General features: G+C 38.6%; 1 protein-coding gene across 2 annotated transcripts in view; it reads left to right on the forward strand.

Annotated features, from left to right (window-relative positions):
* LOC114458259 (glypican-6-like) overlaps positions 1–22,867 on the forward strand; it is a 160,525-nt gene extending 137,658 nt beyond the window's left edge. For both annotated transcript variants that reach the window (XM_028440628.1, XM_028440636.1), the window contains 3 exons: positions 18,000–18,130; positions 20,059–20,234; positions 22,008–22,867. In XM_028440628.1, the coding sequence (XP_028296429.1) occupies positions 18,000–18,130; positions 20,059–20,234; positions 22,008–22,234 (534 nt within the window). In that variant the 3' untranslated portion in view covers positions 22,235–22,867. The remainder of the gene's footprint in view (positions 1–17,999; positions 18,131–20,058; positions 20,235–22,007) is intronic.
* The last annotated feature ends 1,560 nt before the right edge of the window (positions 22,868–24,427 follow it).

Genomic DNA, 24,427 nt, shown 5'->3' on the forward strand with positions numbered 1-24,427 from the left:
CAACACTTTAGGATATATGTGGACTAGAAAACCACAAGACTCCTTTTGAGAGTTCAAGGATTATCTTCCAAGTGTCGCATAGTTTCATATCTTTGTGAAATATAGAAGAAAAAAAACCCAAGATAAAATGTAAAGATTGTATGGAAAGTAAAAAGGCAAAAAAAAAAAAGAAAGTCCAATTGTATGCCAATAGTACACAAGATAAGTTTATAATGTTGTTGACAGTCTTTCAGTGGGTCACAGACATTTGTTTGTTTAGAAGAAGAAGCTTTATGTATGTATAAATATATACAGTATCTATACATCCAAATGCAGTTTGCTCACATTTAACAAGACATAATGATACTTTTGCACTTAACTTATTTCCAAAGCCCACAAGTAATCAAAAGTTGAATTTGTATGCTTTTAATTTAATGTTGCCCTATTGCAGTGTTTCCTACTTTTTTTCTATTCTCATAACTGTGCGACCTTTCAATTAGGAACATTTGAAACATTGCTGCTTATGTAATAAGGTCATCAGGGTCCTCCTGCCCACCTGAAGACCGCAATGACGTTATTACCTAACCCCACCTAAATCCAAGAAGTGCTGATTACTAGGGATATCAACAAGTCCTATGTCAATGTCAATGTCAACTTTATTTATATAGCACATTTCAAAACAGCTACAACTGCCCAAAGTGCTGTACAGCAAACATTATAAAATACAATGTAAAAACAGTCACAAAATATACAGCATAAAACAATAATAATAAAATACATGGGATCTGCTCAACTATGAGCTGAAACTAAAACAAAAACTAGTTAAGCACACGCATTTCTCATTAGTTAGAGCTGCTAGTTAAGCACATGTGAGGCTTCTTTTTGTTTTTATAGGTTTATTTTGTTGTTGGCAAAATGCATTAGAGAATGAGAGACGTATCATTTTACTCACAGTGAGTTGTAGCATTTTTTGAAACGTTATTGTAATATACAAGTTTTGTAACCTAAAGTTTGGTAAATCAAACAGCAAAATGAATTCAGGTACATGGTTCCTTATCATTAATTATTTTCACTTTGAATAATAAAAGGCATCGTGGCCATTTATTATTGCAATACGTCTTGAAAAGGTATGAAATGCCATCCTGTGTGTGAGTGTGCGCGTGTGTTTTATGTGCATCAGATTGTAGTTTATCATATTTTATTCTCCAGAGACATTTTGTAAGGAGAGGAGGTTGAAACAAAAACAATCGTTCACGCTCCATGTGCTTCTTTTTTAACTTTGAGCCCCTTCAAGGGTCTCTGCATGGCTCTGCTCCTTCCCATTACCAGTCCAATGTTACTTCAATGAAATAACATTTCAATTTGACATTCTAGCGCATAGTTACATGTCATTCAGTTCTTTAGACCTTATGACAGTAATCATAATAACTCCACAAAGAATTTGACATTGCACTTACCAGGAAACTATAAATCGGACTTTGAAAATCCCGGTGAGCGCAGCATTTGATTGCTACAATCAGCTATTTTACTAGAGACCCACTGCATTCAGCTGAACAAGGAAGACACTTGGGTCACCAACATGGTGCCCGTGGACACCAGGCAGCCCGCATTGACCATGTGAGGTGCCCTCAGGCCTGTTCTGGAGCTCTCTTCACCAATGAGCTCCATCTAAAATCTGATTTACTTGCCGGGCTTTAAACCCATACAGATGACAGATGTAGTCAGTGCTTCAGCAGAGTTACATAATGCGGTGCTTCACAAGTTTTGGTATTTAATTAATCATCTTAAGTTTTTTGCACATGCTGTCAAAGGTCAACACTACAAGAAGTGCAGTCATTATGAGACAGCAATGAATGTTTTGTTATTGCAATAAAATAAACTGATTTATTTTATTGCTTAATTGTGACCATCACCAGCCCTCCCTAAGGAATTATTCATCTTTAAGTGTTTGTTTTCACTGAGACATTGAGACAAATGTTTTTAAATGTCACAGATTTGGTATATGGGTTTTATGTTTTTTGGGGGGGGGTTTAAATACAAAGTGGATTTTCGTAAAATATTACTTAACCGTTAAAATTACAGAAATAAAGTGTTACATGTTGAAACTTATTATAAGTATTAGTATTAAATAAGTGGGTTTTAAACTGGTAGCCCAGACTATTCACTAGCTTTGAAGTAGCTTGCAGTTTCAGAAAGGTTTGTGACCCCTGCTTTAAAACGTATGAATTCAATCAGAACCATTGGATTGGATGTCTGTAACCACATAAAACCATTTGGAGTTACATGAATGGAAGACTTCCTTAAGTAATCAGTACGTCACTGTGTGTCAAACATGTCGACCACCACAAGTGTGCATTTAAAGTGTTTTTTTTAAAAAATTTTTTATTGTGGAGCAGCATCTAAACGGTTCAAATTCCTACTAGCTAAGGTGCGTTCACACCGAATGTGACTCAAGCGACTAGATTACATTCAAAATCAATGTAAATGATGCGATCTCAAGCGACCCGACTTACACGTATCCAGCAACAAGGTCCTGCGCAACCGAGTCGCTCAAAGTTGAAAAATTTTTACTTTTCAAGCCACTTCAATCGACAACCCCCCGGCCGTCACGGTCTGTAGAGCCAAGGCAGCAGCCCCTCCCTCCCGCTACAGTGAGACGGCTGCAGCAGGAGGGCTGTACACTTCCTCAACTTACCAGGGCAAAATTAAAGCAGTTAACTTCTTGAATAAGCCTACATTCTGGGTGAAATAATCCTTTAGTAACACCGTAAGTTGATCATTTGAACCGTAAAAGTGGCGCTGTCAATGATAAGTGCTGTAAATGTACGGCCGGAGAAGAAGTGATCAGACCTCTCTCTCCCCTGTCACCAGCTCCACACACACACACACACACTCACTGGAGCGTTCAAGGGATGGAGTGACCAAAAAGCGCCACTATGTTCAAGCGACTCATCATGGGCGATTGAAGTGACTGCAGTCGCTTTAAGAACATGTTTTGATATCCAATGTTCCCTTTTATCTTAACTTATTCTATCTTTATTGTTTCTTCTTTTATTTGTGTATACAGTATACACTATCTCTACATTTAGTTGTGTTATTTCAGTGATTGATGTTGTCCTATAATCTAGTTTTACTTGTCTGACAAAAAATTCATATAATTTTAATCGATTGTATTATAACTGTTTTGTGTGTTGGTTTGTTGTGTTTTATGATGGTTAGCCTTTTTTGCATTTTTCATTACTGGGTCGGACAGCATGGAAAGCACAGTTAGATGGATCACTGAGTGCATCCTAACCCACACCATCCCCTGAATAAGCCACATTACAGAAGTCACTCACACGTGCTGTCCCTTGGAGGAAAAAAAGTGGCATTTTGTATCAGCAAATTGAACGCACAATTGGTCTGGTAAGACTTTATTGAGTTAAAAATAACAAGATTTAAATCGTATATCACCATTTTGAGAAAAAATACCAAGATATGAATTTTGACCTATATCGCCCAGCCCTACTTGTGAGTATTTCTCACCTGAGCCACCGACCGTGGCTCAGGTGGTAGTGGGTCGTCTTCTGATCGAGAGGTTGGGGGTTCGATCCCAGTACCTGACTATGTGTCTAAGTGTCCTTGGGCAAGACACTGAACCCTAAGTTGCTCCCAGTGGTCGACTAGCGCCTTGCATGGCAGTCCTGTCCCACTGGTGTGTGAATGTGAGAGTGATTGGGTGAATGAGCTGATATGTGAAGCGCTTTGAGACTGCTTCAGTGTGGTGATAAAGCGCTATATAAAATCAAGTCCATTTACCATTACCATTTTATCCCTAGGTTGATTAGATGCAGTTTTTTCCACAAGTCGCTCATGGCATTGTGTGGCTATCTAGCAAGTGGAAAGGCAGACAGCGGTTGACTTGATTAAACACTGTTAAGCTATGCAAATTCTTTCTAAATAGGTATAGACGGAAGCAGAAAAAAGCCCACAATGGGTTCAGGAAAAATCCGATTTGCTCTGGTATTGAAAGCACTGAAACACAAAATGCTGCACCATTGTCATCTAAAGTAAGCAAACCCACTGGCTATGTGAGCATAAAAGGCACTGACCATTTGTGATGCTTTCACTTGAGGATTTTTATTCATTTTAGAAGTAGCCTTAAATCCCCCCTTTGCTGAGAGACTGCTTCGATTCATGATGTCATTACAGTGGTCTTAATAGCTTTCATGTGGCCTAGAAAATGCAGAACTTACAGCGGTACTTGAGGCATATCTCTAGATATTTCTTTTATATAACAAGTTTGGCCAATACTAGTCAATAGAGATATTCTATCTTATTAGGTCACAGTATTACAACTAAAAATAAGAGGTTTCTGCTTTTTATCTGGAAAAAAAGATGTGTGTCACTCTCTCCAGGCCAAACCAGTGAGAGGAAGAGAATCATTTAAACAAATTTGACTTTCTTCCCTTCTCAATCAGGTTTTAATCAATAATACTATCACAAATGTTTTGAATGATTTATATTTTACACTTTTTCTTGATGTTGTGGTTCGAAAGGGACTTTTTTCACTTGAGGCATGAGTTTTTTTTGGGGTTTTTTTTAAAATTAAGGTAACAAGTGTGTTAATGCACACGTGCACAGTATTTAAACTGTAGTTGAAGACGAGGTTACTTTACCGTGCCATACAGAAAGCATCTGTTTATAAAGTCTCTCTCCCTAATGGTTTGTTTACCCTTGGGATGGGACACAAAAACAGCCGCGTATGAAGCCTCCATCTGTGCTTACATTAGTCAGGTCATGGTTTGTTGAGCATAAATGTGCTGTGCTAAAACTGCTTAGTGTCTCACTAAAAGTTTCTGTTTTCTTTTGTACAAAAATGAATTTTCTCTAAAGTGACACTGTTGGGTAAATCATGGTTAATGGATACACATATTCTGGTTTTGTTTCACAGGGCATTGTTTGATGGAATAAAACTACCCTGAAGTCTGAAAAGATAATCAGTGTTGTATTGTGTGCATTGAGAGATATTTAGAGGTATTTATTTAAGATAACCTGATCGTGAACATGCTGATCATGGGAGGTGGTATGGCATGAATGCTGTCAAATGTATCGCCTTAGAAATTACATTTAACATCAACCCTTAGAGTTGCTTCATAAAAATTTAAACAAAAGTTTGATTTTATTCTCACTAAAAAGTTTAGTGACCGATTATAAAGTATCAAAAATTTATATTTTTAAAAGTCCCTAATTTGAATAATCCAGAATTTGGCTTTGTATTGCTTGACTTAATCCATTGAAAATCTAGTTTAACTTGTTTAAATTGAAGTTTACCTTAAAGGCACACTGTGGACTTTTGACCTAAAGAGTTGACCCATATGAGTTATTTTAAATGATTCCTCAGGCCAATATACAGCACTTGACAGTATCAAAGCTCCGAGCGGGGCCTCCCTCTTGAAATACCGACCATGTTTGGAGAGACGGACCGTCTTTGGCCAGGTCATGTGACCTGGAGAATGCCTGGAGAACGTTTCACTTTACGGCAGTCACGTGACCACAGGCTCCGATATACAGAGTTCCCACATGATGTCACAACATATGGGCATTTCCCTACCCGGCGTCATTGTTGGTAGTTTTGTGTTGGGTTAATGGTGCTCTAATCGCCATGATAGTTCAGTTAAACGTGGATTCTTTAGTAAGGGAAGTCGGCAAGTCAGATCCATAACTTCAGGATTGGCTCTCAGGGCTGGGTCAGTCAGGCTGGGGTGCGAAGCGGGGCTGGGCTCGGCCCTCCTTGCTGTGTCGGTGACGCTCCCCCCCTACTCCCTGGCCTAACCGGCGTCGGCGGCGGCCCCCTCCGCCTGGGACAGAGCGGACGGGCAACCTGGCGTTCGCAAGGTGGTGTCCGGGGCCAGGTCTCGGCGGCGACTCTGGACGCGCATCGGGCACCTTCTCGCGGATCTCCCCAGCTGCGGTGCCCACCGGGGTTCCCCCGTCCGCCGCGCTGACCCCCGGCGAAGGGGGTTGATGACGGCGACAAGGCCAGGGAGTGGGGGGGAGCGCCGCCGACACGGCGAGGAGGGCCGAACACCGGGACTGCAGCGGCGGCAGCTGCTGCTCCTCCAGCTGTGACGTTCAATATTTAGGGTGGAAAATCCTGTTTTAGTGTATACTTTAGTATTTATAAAATATTGTCATCGTGAAGACTACATCGAAATTCAAACATATGCTTCTTGTAAGTGGACCCAGTGCAGCAAAAATATTGAGTTTATCATGTTGACTTTTTGTACATCTCAGTGGCTTTTTGTAGCTTTGTTACTCCTTCATGTTTAATGCATTGCTGTTTGTCATGATAAAGTTTTGAAGGTTTATCTCCTGCTCAGATTCAGTTTTTACTCCCACTGTTGGTCCTTTGTGCCCATAAAGACAGCTAGCTGTCACCTGTGTTTTGTTTTTCATTCTGATTGAATTTAATAGGTTTCATACTGGCGTTGACAGTTAGTTTGTTTAGTCTTTTCTTTGTTTGAGCCTACTGTCATGTTAAGGTTTCAAATGTCGTAATCTGGACTCTTTGACATGTGCCTGTTTGGAGATTCTTCTGCTGTTGGACATATTCTCACTAAGCGAGAATATGTCTTACTTAAGAGTCCATTCCTTTAGAATATAGCTACAATACATTTCTGTAAAGAAGGAATTTTCATTCCATTTCATTCTCCGTACACAGACTCTTCGAGCATTCTTTTGTGCTTCTTTCTCGTTCAGACCCAGACTGCTTGATATCCTTACACACTACTGTATTTGGAAGTCTGAAATGCAACCCACGCACTCAGTGCACTCTTTATTATGTAAATCCTGCAAGTTCAACATGTAAACACTTTTACCTTGAAAACAGCCTTGATTCTTGACATATATATACAGTATATATCTTCAACAAGTTGCTGTGCTCTTGTGACTTTAAAGGCCCCATTTCATGCTATTTTTCACCCATCTCCATTTGTTCTAAAAACAACAAAAACATAGTATTTGAGGTTTATTTTCCCAAACTCGCCTGTTTTGCAGAGTTTTAGCCTCTGAAAAGTCACTTTCTGAGCAACTCGCGTCGTCAAATTGGAGCGAGGTGTTTGGGCTCACCCTGCAGTAAGAAAGGAGCAAATCACCCTCTAACTAACAATTGAGGGAATCAATGAAAAAAACACTTTGGGCATGTGTATGAAGCCCTAATAGCACTTTATGATATTTAAAGCACACAAAAGATGATTTAGCTTAACATATGCCCTTTAAAGTTGATTGGAGTACACAGTAAACAACAATAGTGACAATGGAAAGGAAAAAACTGGGATGATTTGAGTTTCTTCAGATCCACATTTAAGGGAACTTAAAGGAATACTCAACTGAAAGGATATAGACAGCTCAACTGAAATATTATTATATTTGAACTTTGCTAGTTAGCAATGAGAGGCAATTTAGAAGCTGCATATTATGCAACAAAAATCAATTCAAATGCACACTTGTGGAGGTCGTCATGCTTGACAAGTTGTGTCCTGGTGATTAATCAAGAAAGTACATCGTTTACGTAACTCCAACTGGTTATACGAGGTACAGTATCCAATGGTTACGATTGTAGTAACCTTCCCTGTTTGAAGGTGACTTCTTTGATCAGCTGTGAAAGAATGCATGAATCTGCAGTCAAATAACATAATGGTGGCATCCAAATCCTGCACCATCCAACCTTTTCAAAGTCAAATTTCTAGTTTCCTTTTAAGTAAACATAAAGATGAATGATTACACAAATTACACTAATTGTGTACTTATGTGCAATGAGAAGATAAAGTGTTGTGGTTATAGGGTTAGGGTTAGTGCTGGTTTGGAGCGAAACCTTGATATTTACTGTAAAACCATGCAAATTAGACTAAAGTTTCTTTGATTTGGTAAAGCATATCAATACTACTTTGGTCTCCTCCTAAATAGTTTTCTTTGCGTTGTTGAGATAATGTAGTTTTGATCCATTTTTTTCAAGCTTGAACCAAAGCACAAAGGACAAATATGCTCTTAAAGAGTGGATTCACTCATGGATTGAACTGTGGTCAAGGAAGTGTGGAAAGGCTGGGATATGATAGCTAATTTATGAATATGGCACTATAGGAACATTGTATTATTGGTTAAAAGATTTTAATTAAGTCATTTGAGTCCAGTGATCCTTTAGATTCGGTGGACAACAACCATTGGAAGATTATTGAACTAAAACTAAAGATTTGAAGCTGAATCTACTGTGATGATCAAAGCTCACTGATAGCACTACGACTGTATGCTGTGAAAAACAGAATGTGGCATAATATTTGCTACCTCCGACCTCTGATAATAATAAATAGCAAAATTAAAAAGGGAAAATATTAGCATTAGTACTTACAATAAGACATCTTTGGGAAAAAAAACAAAAAAAAAACAGGGATGTTTTTCCACAGCATTCCCCATGGTGCCTCTCAGTACACTATTTGAATAACATTGCTGAGGATGCTTCAGCATTTGCATATACATCAGAGCAGAAAACCCACATTCATGCAATCTTCTCTTCTTTTTCTTGCTTTCTTTCTATCTCACTGATGGAAATCATACTTGCCACAGGTTTTAATATCTATATATACCTCAGTATAATGTCAGAGACATCACTTATTTCGATGTAAAATATCAATTCAACTGCTTCTGAACTCGCTTAGTACTGCCACGGCTCCATCAATGAAAGCATTGGCTCTCCTCTTTTTCCATTTACCTCTGACAATTCAATTGGAAAATATATTTAATATTCTCAGAGTAATGGCCAGAGAGTTATGGGCTCCTGAGCCAGTACATATCTCCCTGTGCAGTTATTACCTTGACCCTCTGTGTCTGTCAGAGCCTGAGCCGGTTAGAAAATGTTGCCTGTGAGAAAGTGTAATTACAGCCAAAGCACAGTTAGGTCATCAGTGCAGATGATCCATGGACCCACACACATTGAAACATCCTCCTACATCTGTATATACTAAGAAATTATTCAAGTTACATTTGAAAGTGATCAATATGTATTTAATGCTGGATTTAGTGTATTAAATAATGGAGATTTCAGAATGTATAATTCACCAGGCTTCAGCTCCTGTAGGAATAAATGATTGTCAGTGGTTGTTCTTCACTTGTTCTGCCCTGATCTGCCCTGTTCCTTTAGGTATAGCTATCACTGGCATGTAGTACTGGGTCATCATCTCCAGTGACACTCATACTGATGCAGACAAAGAACTCACACTTTGTCCTCCTGTCATGCACAATGTCAGAAAGAGTCCTGAAATTACAACTGGGCCACAGTTTAGATTATCTGCAGAAAATGTTCTCTATTTTAGACCATTTTCTAACTCTGGGGGACAAAAAAAACTGTGTTGAGTGAAGGTTATTTCGTGCCAAGGCTCACTGGGCCAAAGCAATTTAACAAACTCCACTGTTAATGTTACTGTTAATGATCCTCTATGTATATGATATATATATATATATATATATATATAGCCCCAAATATATGTATTGTTGGGGCTGAATCAGATAATATATAATTAATTTTATTATTCAACAAATGGTGATGAAAAAAAACTAAAATATTCATGATCTTGAGGCTCCAGAGGAGTAAGAAGAAATGTATAATTTTGCGGCAGATATTGCTCTGCCTGCATTAAAGTGAAGTAGTGTGGTCTGCTGCTGCAATGGTCAAGAGTGCTGCTTCCTTTCCCTTTTCTTTAGAAAAGAAACTAAATTATTTTTGGTAACAATTTACTTGAAGTTTTATACATAAGGCTGACATTACGCCGTCATAATCTGTCATTAGCGTGAATAAGGTGTCATGAAGGCTGTCATTTAGTGTCGTTTGCTAAATGATGACACCTTTGGAGCTAGAATGGCATTTTTTTTGGTTTGGTGGAGGGATCTAGTGGGGTTAAGGTTAGGTAGGGTTTGGGGTTAGAGTTCGGGTAATGAACGGCACCTAATGACAGCCTCCATGACACCTTATTCATGCTAATGACAGGTGTCATGTCATAATAATGACAGCGTAATGTCAGCCTGATGTATAAAACTTCAAGTAAAGCGTCACCACAAGTATTTAGTTCCTTTTCTCAAGAAAAATGAAAGGAAACAGCACTCTCCATTAACCATACTTTTCATCCTTTTTTATTCTGTTCATTTGCACACACACACACACACACACACACACACACATATACAGCAAGCAAATGCACACTTATCTGCAAGTAGCAATGCTTAGTATTGTGTGCTACACTGTGGTACTCTTGTCGCATCACTGTATTTTCTTTTATATACAAGTTTATGCCAGGCATTCACCTACAGGCTGTAGAAAAAACATCTAACTTCCTTTAGAATATGTAAACACATTAGCTTGATGTTAGCCTGCTGACTGACTTCCTCTGATAAGCTGTATTGATTATATTATCTCCATTGTTGTTCAAACGTAAATAATTTAGATTAGAATCAGCCAAAACAAACCATTGAACTTTCATATAATACTTTACTTTTGATACTAAAAATGCAAAACTGATTGGAGGTAATTCTGCTTTAGTAAGTTTCCATATAATTTACAATTAATACTTGAGGTTTACATTAACTTTGGGTAAAGAGCTTTTTTTTTTTACATAAAAATATTACAATTACTGTATGTCCTGTGTGAGTCATACAAAGGAGTTATAGGTTAATAGTGTAAACTGCTTTAGAACCATTAGTCCCACTTTGAATCATGCGAGTTCCTAAAATTGATGAAGAATGGCTTCACGCCATGTTCATCGATGCAGTGAATTCAAGTCAAATAACAGAAACATGACCACCTGGGACTTCAAGACACACTTTCTCCTAACAACACTTCTCTTGCCTAAACAAATTCCAATTATTGACAAAAAATAATAGTCTGCACTTAGCTCTTATCATTGTAAAAGTTGGGACTTGTTAAGCCAAAAGACTGTCTGTTTGATTGGTGAGGACACTTCAAACTGGCATTGACTGTTGGGCTGTGATGTGGAATCGCAGTGAGGGCATCCAACCCAATTAAAATCACTGAACTCACATTAATATGCAATGCTGGTGTCTGTCCTAGTTGGAACATGCTCTGAATGCTCAGCAGTCACTTGACTCCTCTTCTAGGAGTCAGCAAACCCAGGATGAGGAGAAAACAGAGCATTGTTTGAATAGAATCTCTCATTTAGGCAGCACACAACAGTGTGAAGCAGGGAAGATTAAAATGACTAAAGTCTCTTCATGTTTTCTCTTTCTCTTTGTTAATTTGCATGACACTATTCTGCATTTAAAGCTACAGTTGTGTGGTAGGGTGGTCCCCAACCACCGGTCCATGGAACATTTTGTATGGGGAAAGGAAAAAAACATTGCGTCCGAATAGTCCTCCCGATCTCCTTTCCTATCTACCTTTCCTTAACCCACAGAAGTGTTTAAGTGGCGGCCATAATAAGCCATAAGCGTTCCGATTTTCTAAAAGCTAAGGAACAGAGGCTCAATGCTTCCTTTATAACATCCTTTAGCCTAGGAGACACTAGTGCATCCATTACCAAAGGAGACCAGATAATGCTGCCCCACAATTCCTTGCGGCGACAACATTTAAAAGCACCAAGCTCATTCGAGAGTTTACGGAAACTCACAAAGACATAAAAAAAAGAGCACTGTCGTTCAAGAAATTTTTTAGCCACATTACACTCTTACCTCCGGTTTTGAACTTCTCATCTAAGACATACGGGGCGCCGCCCTTGTGCGACCCGCAGTTCTCCCGCCCCTGTCGTCCCATGTTATATGTGATTGTCTTTTCATGTTCACCGTACAGGATGAAACTCAAATGTAATTTTGTTGCTCTGTTGCTCTGTAACATGTGCAATGAGAAATAAGGTTACTTACCTATTATTATGGTTGTACATTTGTGTGTCTACAACATTATGTAGGCCTATATTTTGCATAAATGTAACAATTTCATAAAATCATACTTTTGTGTTCATGCTGATTTCTGAATGTGACATTCTTTTAGTTTCGCTTTTGTTCCTCATAGCACGGTAGCTTCTTTTTCTTTGATTTACCTTCAAACCTTGTGATATTTGAGATTATATCAGCGTTTAGAGGCACAGCGTAAAGTGTTATAAATGTTTTCACCGCCATCAGATTATTATGTCACCTAGTGGAAGTGCATCAGATGGTCAAAACAATGTGATGGCCTTTCCCTTACTCCTTTAGGAAGTCTCCTAACACCTTTCCTTAACCCAGTCATCCACGGGGTTAAGGGAAAGTGGATAGGAAAGAAGATAGGAGGCACTATTTGAACACAGCCAACAGTTAAAACATGAAAACAGAATAAACAAATACTCAAAGAAAAACAAAAAGACATTAAAGACAACTACAACCAAACAGAACCTGACAAGTTGATTGAATCAATTGATTGATTAATGAATTGATCTGTTTGGAATTTGGTGTTCAAGCTTTAGTAGTTCAGAGTTTACCTTAAAGGCACACCTCAGACTTTTTGACCTAAAGAGTTGACCCATATGAGTTATTTTAAATGATTCCTCAGGCCAATATACCTGACCTGGAGAATGCCTGGAGAACGTATCACTTTATGGTAGTTACGTGACCACAGACTCAGATTTACTCATTGGGCTAAGGTAATAATAATACATTTTATTTGTAATGCACTTTACATTTAATACCAAATCTTAAAGTCCCCCCCCCGACCCTGGCTACCGAGATGACCCGTGGGCGGAGAGGAGGGTGGCGGCGGCTGCACCTCCAGCCGCGGCGCGAGCCCATCCCCGCCCGACTGACCCAGCCCTTAGAGCCAATCCTTATCCCGAAGTTGTAGGTCAACTACTGTCTGCATACACAATCAAAAGACAAGGAAGGCTGGTCCGACTGACTGTTTGTTGATTTTTGCGACAGTGCTGCAGCGCTTGTGGCCACTAGGGGCACCTGCCGTGAAAGTTACAGGTCTAGTGCCCCTAGTGGCCAAGAGTTATATGGTGTGCCTTTAAGTATGGTTTAATTTCTTATTTTTATTTCAGTTTCTAAAATGAAACTTAGAGGTCCAATTTAAGTAAATAAAATATTTCTCTTTGAGTAAATATTATGTCATTATCATATCATATATCACTGTGGCTCTTGCTTCAAAGAGTTTTGTGACATATTTACTGTAGTATATCTGTAACCAACCACTGACTAATAAAATGAATCACCATCCATTCCAGCTATGAATAAAAACCCAAAACATAACTTACGGATAGAGGTGGGGGCTGACATTAATTTCAGAACCTGTGGGCAAAGATGATTTTAAGGAGTTTTAGCTGATACTGTTAAAAGCTAAACTCAGCAGACTGCATGTCTGCAACCATCAAGAACAAAAAGAATTTACTGAAATATAAACACAAATGTTGAAAATGTAGAATAGAAACAATGATGCAGATGCATTTATTTAAGTTAAACGGGATTAGCAGATCATCTACAGTCCTTATTGGGCGACCGTGGCTCAGGTGGTAGTGGGTCGTCTTCTGATCGAGAGGTTGGGGGTTCGATCCCAGTACCTGACTATGTGTCGAAGTGTCCTTGGGCAAGACACTGAACCCTAAGTTGCTCCCAGTGGTCGACTAGCGCCTTGCATGGCAGTCCTGTCCCACTGGTGTGTGAATGTGAGAGTGATTGGGTGAATGAGCTGATATGTAAAGCGCTTTGAGACTGCTTCAGTGTGGTGATAAGGCGCTATATAAATCTAGTCCATTTACCATTAACATTTATTGTTGAAACACTTAAGTATTTGGAGTTGTCTGTGCTGTGAAGCCCTCAATGTGTTTGATTTTGGCCTGGGCTACAATGAAATGGTGGTTGGGGTTGATGGCATATTTAGCGTTAACATTATGAAACATAGGGCGCACGGTGGTTAGCACGTCCGCCCCACAGCAAGAAGGTCCTGGGTTCAAGCCCTGGGGTGGACTTGGGTCCTTTCTGTGTGGAGTTTGCATGTTCTCCCCATGCTGTGTGGGTTTCCTCCGGGTCCTCCGGCTTCCTCCCACAATCCAAAAACATGACTAAGGTTGATTGGAGTCTCTAAATTGCCCATAGGAGTGAATGAGAGAGTGAATGGTTGTCTGTGTCTGTATTGCCCTGTGATGGACTGGCGCCCTGTCCAGAGTGTACCCCCGCCAAGCGCCCTATGAGAGCCGGAGATTGGCACCGGCAGACCCCCGCGACCCTGTTAAACGGGAATAAGCGGGTATGAAGATGGATGGATGGATTATGAAACATATATTGAAATGTGACATATGGTAAATGATGTGCGTTTAAAAATCACATATTGAATAGTTTTAAAGACTTCAATATTGTGCATTGCCTTTATTATGTGATTGACTTGCTTCCTTTTATGCACATTCAACCCAAGTGTCAGAGAAAACTTTTAGCTTGCTGATTTCAATAAAGGGCTATATTAAAATATAATCAATCAAAAACCATGCTGCTCAGCCAATTCATCTATTGTTAATATTATTCATTATTTGAAGTGCGTCTATCAAACAGTCCATATACTAAGTGCTTCCAATAAAAAACAGAGAGGAAAAGTCACCGTACAATGGTGATGTGGAGAAAGCAGAAGCTATTCCTGTAATTGGTCTCATACGCTAAGCATTGTCATGGTTGTTGGTAATTATACTTAATTTTAAGATGTGTTATCATTTAAAGGGATTTTAAAAAAGGGTTAATTCACTGTTTTATAGTGCGGAGGAAATTGTCATGCTAATAATAATGCAATAATCCAAAGTGAGTCATCATTACTAATGCATTTAATAGCATTAGAGTGCAGACACTGCATTTCAATACATCGTTGTTGTCGTAGTTAAGGACAATATTTTTGTAAATCCTTCAATGTGTGTCTGATTGTGGCCTCACTACCTTTCTTGTAAAACCTCTTTTACACAGGCACTGATGCCATATCCCATTACTATGGCCAACTTTGAGTGAACATGCTCAAGCTGACCTGATCCATATTTTCTTGTCAGCTGTGGGCTTCTGCGAGCCATTGCAAATCAGAGTCACAGCTGCATGTGTTAAAGCTAACCCGCTTTGGTGTCTCCATGATAGGATTACCACATCAAATGTTAGGGCAGACTCCTGCAGTGACTTCCTGTTGTTGCAGGCCTTCTTATGTTTTGTTAACCTTAAGCTTTACAGCGTGAACTCCTCCAAATCCACATGGTAACTGGCACATGGTGAGGGGTTTCTGTATACAGTGTGTGTGATTACACATGTGATTCATGCTCCTAAACATTCTATGGTTTGGTTTTGTGTTGTTGAGATCAGATGATGCCACTCCAGATGATAGGTTTTTGGTTTTTGGTTGAACTAAATTGCACAAATTCAAAACAATGATAATAATAATAATAATAATAATGTTAATTCTTTATTTTTCTGTTTTCTGTAAAGCGGCTTTGAGTCCCAAAAAAAGTGTGATATAAAATTATGCGTCAGGGTATCAATACCTTGATGGAGTTCAAAAATAAGAAGTGCGCAATTATTTTTTTCCAGAGTTATTGCCCTTGTGCCGTTTTTTTTTTTTTTTTACTCTTTTCGGGATATCTTCAAAGGGGACAGTTTTTCTTAGAAACCAAGATAGTTGGTAATTTTATATTCTGATGTGATAATATTTTCCTATGTATACATTTAAGTTAGATTTAGGACATTTAGGAAAAGGTTGTGAGTTATAATGACAACCAATCTGGCGGGGGATGTTGATGACTATCTCTTCTTGTTAGTATTATTATTATTATTATTATTATTATTATTACAAAGGTCTATGAAATCTGCTTTTTTAAATACACTATACCATGTCTTTGTTTTTTCTATATATGAAAAAATTTTCACCTCTGCCGAAGAGGTAATATTTTTTACCAGTGTTTGTTTGTTGAAAGTGTCTATTTGTACGGTTGCCGTATGAACAACCCCCGGTGCTATTTGTACGGTTACCGAAGTGCAAGTACATAGCGGGTTAGGGTTAGGTTATAACCCAATATCGCAACAATCTTTAGGGTTAGGGCGCTGCGTACGGATAGAATGTTGTTATATTGATACGGCAACCGCACGGATAGCCACTGCCTTGTTTGTTTGCAGGATTACGTCAAAAGCACAAATTTTACCCAAAGACAGACCTTACACCATGAAAGATTTCCTAAAATTTTCAAGGGGATCCAGATCAATATACTGATCAGTTTAAAAAAAATCTCTCTCTCTCATCATTGGCTAAATGTCATAAATCCGTCTCTCGTTTTGTAATTGACTGATCTTCATGACATTTTTTCATTAATTCTTTATTTTTTAAACACCAACTAGATTTAATTTGTGTTCTAAAATGGTGATAGGAAGGAAGTTGTTTTTCCTCCTGAATAAATGTGGTTTGTGTTTAAATGTGTAAAATAGTGCAGCTCAGGAAAGCCTCAAACGTCATCAGATCTATCCGTCATCTGTTTTTTTTAATGTGTTACGTCATCGCCGCTATCGTTCGGTCCAGTAGAGCCCCTATCCAGTAGGCGTTTAGATGCTACTCTTGTCCATCACACCTGACTGTAAATGGTAGCTCATTATCAGGCTTTCTGTGGAACTGCATGATGACACAATCATTAGATTCATGTTTGTTAGTATAACTGAACTTCTAAAACATGTGGGATATGGGCTCTGCAGGGCCAGCCTTATCACCCCTGAGCTAGGTGTTAGCGTATAAATGAATTAGTGACATGTCAATTATGGTGCTTGGTTTGCACCTTGGGGTAAGATGTGTCTGGAGACACTAATACAAAGCTGTGAATAATCAATAAACTGATTGAGATTTTTTATTTTTTAAGCCACTAGATGTAGTTACAGCATAAACTAACACATGTGAAATGCTCTGAAAATAGATTGAGGTTATACATTAGGACATTCAGTAAATAAACTGAGGCTTAGTTAAGAATATTTATTGCTTAATGTACATGAGGAGACAGTTTATTTATTATTGTGTATTTTTCTACTACAATTTGTTTTTGGGATGTGTTCAATTTGTTTTCTTGAATAAGTAATAATTGTCTGCAGTTCTATGACTAATAGTGACAATAGAACAGATGCATGTTTATGAAACATACATTTGAAATATAAAAAATGATTTATAAAAGCTCATAAATGGTTATCGTTTGCTTTGTGTTTGCCTGTTTATGACTTGATCTACAGATGGTTCAGCCTGCCGGTCAATTTAAAACACTTTATGATTCCTTTAAGGCCAAATGCTTTCCCAGCCCTGTTATAGATACATAGCACAAAGCAAAAAAGGTTTTTTTTTTTTTAATTATTATTACATAGGGTCTTCTATAATCTCCATGTCACATTACAGAGTCAAAATTCAATGCTGTTTTGTTTGTTTACTATATTTTTAATCACAGTTTGTTGTATAGAGTGCTTAGTGAAAGAACTTCCACTGATTGAATCAAAATCTACTCTCACAGCAGCTGCTTTTCCAGCTGCATTTTAATTATAAAGCATCACAGGTGAGCTGCAATTAAAGCAAGAAAAAAAAAAGGAAAGGTGCATAAATGTGAACCTCAATTACCTCACTAAAAAAACCGAGGCAACTGGAGTAATGTTGCCAGTAATGCACGTCTTTTCTAATTGCCGTCATATGACAAACAAAAGACAACATACTTGTATATGATGTGTTATGAAGTTATTTTGATGCTATTTGCTCATCACCCACTACGCCTTCAGATGGGTCCAGATTGAAACAGTTGGGGGGGACTGCTCATGGCAAACATCAAGTCTCAAGTCTGTCTTCTATGAATCAGAGACGAGCACAGTGTGGTTGAAAAGAGGGGAAGGAACACATAATGCTTTCTCTCAGATAAATAAATAAATTGAAGTGCTTTTGAAACCAATGCAGAAGCATAGCTGATCTCCTTTTTCTTAATATACATGATATATACTGTATATTTGAACAGCTTCCTCCTAACTCCACTGTTCTCCCGCAGGTGATTGACATCAAAGTGAAATTGAAGGAATCCCGGAGGTTCTGGTCCAAGTTGCCTGATGACATCTGTGCTCGAGGCAAACTGACTGAGTCGGACGAGGAGCAATGTTGGAACAGCCACGGGAAGGGAAGGTGAAGACGGGAGATGCTTTTTATAATCACAGTGTAGTCCCACACAGCTCTTCTTTTATCGCAGTCTGCCTGCCAGGGATTAAAGTAACCACATTCTGTACCCAGATTAACTCTCCCTCTTTAAGTGCAATGAATAGTTCTCATGAGGAGAACTGGAGTGTGTTAGACTCCAGGCTTTAATACCCAGGGGGATGGAGGAGTTTTCAACACCTCTTGTAAACTGGTGCAGTTTGTAGATTAACTGTGAGCTCGGCTACGGATTGGTCAATGGGTTGTTTTCTCTGATAGTGAGTCCAAGACGCTGACACACACACACCTGAGCAATCACCTTCTCCATTTCTAGCTCATAGATTTACCTTGTAAATATGTCATCATGCTTGTTACTGAATGTAATAAAACATCCACAACAGCCAGAGCTCTACGACATTACGGTGTACCTATTACACACACATACAGATACGGTACACATACACTTGAACAAATGACAAACAATTAACATGTCTTTGTCAGAAGTGGTTAATTTCTTGTGGTAAGTCCATTGTAGTCAGTGTAAAGCAATGTATGTCGATTTTATTTTTTCAATATTTTGATTCAATTTACTTTTTAGTGACTTAACAAAAAAAAATGCTCTGTGGAAAACTTCAGTGGCTGTCATGCATCCACTCCAAACCTCTAACTTCTTATTGTGCAAAGTTTCAACCACTGGTGGGCTGTAGAGTCGGTGCAGGTGGGCAACAAGCTTTTTTGCAATTCAGACATTTTTAATGTTTTTTTTTTTTTCACTTCTAAACTTTGCAATTGAGTTTTGGTGTACTTCAAAATATATACAAGTTGATTGAATTCAAGTCGTATTGTACAGCATTATATTATGTCTGATTGGAGATTTGAGTAGGGTTGGTAATCTCTGGTCCAGCGTCTGTTGCATGCTTAGCGTTACACAATGTAATCGTGCTTACCATGTGTGAGTTTTCTCTGGAGCGTTGGTTTACCTATCACCATTGACCATTAAAGGACACATTTAGCATAAATAGGAAACAGGTAAAAATAAAGATAATTTCAGAGTAAACGCTATAACCCATGACTTAAAGCTGCAGTATGTAATCAGTTGGTCAAAAATCCCAAAAACCTTTGAGCATATTGTAATTCAAAGTGTTTTAAGAGGACTCTGGACCTCTGCTCTTTCTCTTGGCTTTGTATTTAAGCTTTAGAAAACAAGGAGCCTGACACTCTTTTTCAGCCAATCAGAGATCTTTCCACAAACCATGTACTCCATGAAGTTATTTAAGCATTACTATTGGCTGCTCAACAAAAGTCAATGCGCATTCATGTCCTGAGTTTACTGAAGGTGCAATGGCAGGCTTTCCAGTAGGAAAATGAACCATCGCTGCATCATGTACAATAGCTTACATGGCAAAGCAAGCCAAAAAAAGTAAGAACGACAGTTTTAAGTGTCCAGCATACTCGAAATTGACTCCCAATACTGATGTCAGAGCGATAACAGATGGGATAAATAGCTTGTAAACCCTGGACAGGCATATCCAAGGTGGAGGGAACATGCACAATTAAGTTGTAGTCGAGACGCGGAGAGGCGTGGGTCTGCTCTGACCTGCAGCTGGGATTGCTGTGGCCACCTGTGAGCTTTGAGGTGGGGGGGTGGGTGGAAAATCTCCAATAACATAAGACAAAGTTGCAAAGAGGAGTTGGAAAGTTGTGAGATTTAGCAACAAAGTCACATTGCAAACGGCTCCACAGTGGTACGTGTTCACGAGGATACCGGTTCATTCAAAGCAGGGAGTAGAGGGGGGAGCATGGTTGTTTCCATACCTGTCTCACAATTCTACATACTGCAGCTTTAAGAGCTATTTAAGAAGAGTAGTACAATATTGTTATAGATGGGGATTAATAATCAAGTGTGTGACTTCTTCCAGGTATTTCCCTGAAGTGGTAAAGGAGGGTCTAACAAACCAGTTAAACAACCCAGAGGTGGACGTGGATATTACCAGACCGGACACACTGATTCGTCAACAGATCATGGCTCTGCGTGTGATGACAAACAAGCTCAAGAATGCGTACAACGGAAATGACATCTACTTCCAGGACGCCAGTGAGTTTTTCTTTCTATTTCCAAGTTTTGGAGTATAAAATTGTAACAATAAATGGAAAGTTTATTTCACAGCATGTTAGTTTTGATTTGGACTAAACTAAACAATAAGTGACACCTCTGCAGCGTGAACTGCTGCTGCTAAAAGTTAAATCTCACTTCTCACTCACGTAATCATCAAGCACCACAGGATGTTCGATGTTGCACTGAGCCAAGTCTGACATTATTGGGTGAATAAATAGCCCTAGGTGTGGTAACAAGCAATGATTTGACTGTGAGGCATACAACTCAAATGTCACAATGACAGAAGACATTCTTTCTGATTGTAAAGATCTGCCTGAACTGACAGATGAGTTGAATTTTCAGCGGCAAATAAAATGTGTTTTTACCACGGCTGCCACGGAATCTAAAATCCAGCTCCATTTTAAATGCTGTCACATTTGCTATTTTATTTGGAACGGTGTTGACATCACACATCCACCAAGATCATAACTGGTGCAGAGTTTGATTCAGTGTATTATCCCACCCCTATTGAATAGTATGGAAAAAACACAAATATGATCCCATTAGAACACATCAAACTCAAGGCCCGGGGGCCAAATCTGGCCCTTTAGAGCATCAAATTAGGTCTACTCAAAAATGTGAAAATGATTGAAAAAAACATGAAACATTTTGTAAATTACCAACTATTTCAGTTGTAGCTATCTCAGCCCCTCCAAATACAAAAAAATCAATTCAAATCTGCAATATTTGCAGAGCTCAGTTTTCCAGTTCTTATATCACATGATGGCAGTGATTTTTTAATTTAATTAAGAGCTCTCAATATTTCCAATATCTGGCAAATTTTCCTCCAATATTTTTACGAAGTTTCCCCAAATTCCCACAGTCAGGAAAATTGAAGTGAAGATCCTGCAGGGACTGATATACTCACATACTTTAACATTCATATATATATTATACATGGAAGTGCAAACCAGGGCACATTAATGTTGAATTAGATGTTTTTCCCACAAAAAATATCTGTGGCCCACTTAAAAAATAACTAAACCCCTGCTTTCCCCTGACCTGCCACTAGGAGGGACATTTTAAAAAAATGCCTTGATTATGGGCGGGGCTTCTGCAGCAGTTAAGACATGCCCAGTCTATAGTATAAAATCTCCAATGAACAATCTATGCTATGTTAACTAGCTACTCATTACTCAATATACCTCTATTCACTCTTCTCTCAGTCCAACCTACTCACTACAGATTGTAGAGACCACAGGTGATAGTTTTTATAAAAGGGGCGGGGCGAACAGTGCTCGTTTGTGACGCAATAGCAAAAATGTATTGTAATAGTCGGGTGTCAACCCACAGAGGGCAGTGGCTCTTACATTTTACTACTAAATATGCCATGAAATACTTGGACTAAAATGTTGAGAGTTGGACCAGGATCAACAGCACTACATCATACCCACATACATTTGTATTCAGCAGAAAAAAAGTGGTTTTGGGGTTTAGTTACTCTTTAAGCTCAAACTGCTCCAAAATTTGGCCCCTGAACTAAAATGAGTTTGACACCCCTGCATTGGAACTTTGTTACCTTAATTATTAAATATAATTAATATTAATATAATATTAATGTAATAATTAAAGTAAACCTTTGGGCTTCTTGTTATAGTAAAATTTAAATAGTAAAATACACGCATGTGTGATGCAGTACTATATACATTTCCTGCAACAAAGTAAAAATGCAATGCAAATGGAGAAATGTGATTTGTGTAATTGTGGCTGCAGGTGATGAAGGGAGCAGCTCCTCTGGAAGTGGCAGCGAATGCACTGACGGCTGCACAACAGAATTCATTTTTCTCACAACAAAGGCTCCTGAGATCAGAGCCGACAAAAGTGATGTGCACGCAGCAGCTGCAGCAGCAGGGAAGTCATTCTGCCGCGGACCTTCCACACTGCTGGTGTTGTCTTCACTCGTATTCCTACTTTGGGCAATGCAGACTCATTGGAGATAATAAGAGTTTGGCCTGATCACTGACTTTTTTTTACTGTTTTGTAACAGTATGTCTAACAGCAAGTTATACTGCTGTCCCCTCACTGAACATGTAGAAGCTCCCAGAGACTTGTCGAGAAAAGCTAAAATGTATCGAATGGTAGAAATGAGAAGTGAGTGCAGTGCTGCATCCTGCTTGTCCCCAAAGAATGCTCGGTGCCATCAGTGAACCAGCTTTCACATCTCTTGGAAAAAAAAAACCACAATTGTAATGTTTTCGTATCAATCTGATAACAGTTGGAAGAAATGCGTTTTCCTTTACACATCCAAACAATCAGAAGATGGTCGTGCCCAGGATTTTTCCAAAAAAAGGAAGAGTTGTTTATTTTTCCTAATCTTTACAGGATAAAAGGACGTTTAATTCTTTTCATTCTCTCCCCAATCAGATGCAAGAAAAAGAGAGAGAGATTTTTATGTGTGCATGTGTGGATCTTTTACGGGCTTTTATTTCCCCAATGCAAGCAACAGAGGGTGGGATTGATTGTTGAATGACTGCATCAGTAGCAGTTTACCTGCTTTTTCATACCGTCTAAATCATGAGGCTTCAAACAGCAGGTGCTCCTGCAGCCACATTGCTGCTGCACATTTACATATGTCTGGCAAAGTGCTAATGTAGTGCACGGAGTGAAGTTCTTTGCACAAATGAATTGTGTTGGAACTATACTGGAAAAAATCAACCCCATAAAAAAAGGTTTATTTTTAGAAAATTTAATTGATTGTATTTTGGTTTTTTTTTCCCATTGTACTTAATTTTGTGCATTTTGATCATCTATGAAATAAAAGTACAAGGATGTTTATGCATCATTTGGCTAATACAATGTTTATTTACCTTATTTATTCTACTTACTTTGATTTGTTGTGTTAATACGGAAGAACACTTTCCCCATTTAAGGTAATCTATATATTTAGAAAAAAAAAATGCAAATAAATTATTTTTATTTTCTTGGCTCAAACATTTTTTTGTCAAATACATTTTTTTTCTTCTCATTATTTAATTTTGACTTAAATGGTATTTTGATTTGGGCAGCACAGTGATTGGTTTGCATGTGCTCCCATGTTTGCAGAGGATTACCCAGGTTCTCCGATTTCCTCCCTCAGACCAATTTTATTGTAGACTTTAAAACTGAGGTCAGAGGATACCCAGGGGGCCCTCGGCCCATATCTTGAAGGTCCGTGAAATAAATTAATAAAACAAACATACTTTACACGTACATTATATGGTACTAGACATGGCACTGCTGTATCACTATGAAGTAAAATGGCAATGGCTATACAATCGTCAAAACACAGAACTAATTTTATGGTAAATACAAGATTAGTACAGGTACAGTACTCTTTAATTTCATTTCTACTACAAAGATCTTAAATATTTAAGTTGAAAGAACGGATCATGCTTATGGAATTTAGGGCTACAAATGGAATTAAATTGTGTTGATGTGAGGTTTAAAAGGGGGGTACTGGAAAAATGTTCTAGAGCTAAAGCATTTGAGAACCCCTGCTCTAAATTGCATGTAAGTGTCAAAGATGGTTGGATGCATTTTCATTTTATTATAATTATTTTTTCTTATTCCATATTAGAAGTTTACCAAGATATATTTTGGAGAGACGCAATACTAAGTCATGTACATTGATGTTGTTAGACAGACCACAGTGAAGAGACCAGACACATTCACAGGCTACATGTTGTGGAAGCGTGATGTGTTTTTCCAGCACTACCATGGGACTGAGGTTACACTGCACTCAGTGTTCTCTCAGAGGTTGGGTTTCTAATGATAACCTTTCTCTATGTGTCCTACAGACATTGACTTTAAACAGGCTCCACAGGCTTGGAGAGCAAAGTGTTTACCTCCCACTTCCCAAACTCTACACAACAGTATGACCTCGGCTCTGGAGAAAAAGGTTGTCAGATGTGCTGCTAAAACAAAGCAGCAGATGTTCACAAATGCCACATGATCCACTTTTGTGTCAGTGTGCCTCGGGCATTTAAAGTCTTCAGCCCAAGAGTTCATAAGCAACATTCACTTTTTCTTTTCAATCTTTTTCAGGTAGCCTACTTTAAAACTGTCAAGAAATATGTATTTCGTGCATTATATTAAAGGCAACAAAGAAAGAGTTCAGCTCATTGTCATCAGCAGGCAGGAGCATTGAACGCATT

This window comes from Gouania willdenowi, chromosome 3, assembly GCF_900634775.1.
Source record: "Gouania willdenowi chromosome 3, fGouWil2.1, whole genome shotgun sequence".
Classification (NCBI taxonomy): Eukaryota; Metazoa; Chordata; class Actinopteri; order Blenniiformes; family Gobiesocidae; genus Gouania; species Gouania willdenowi.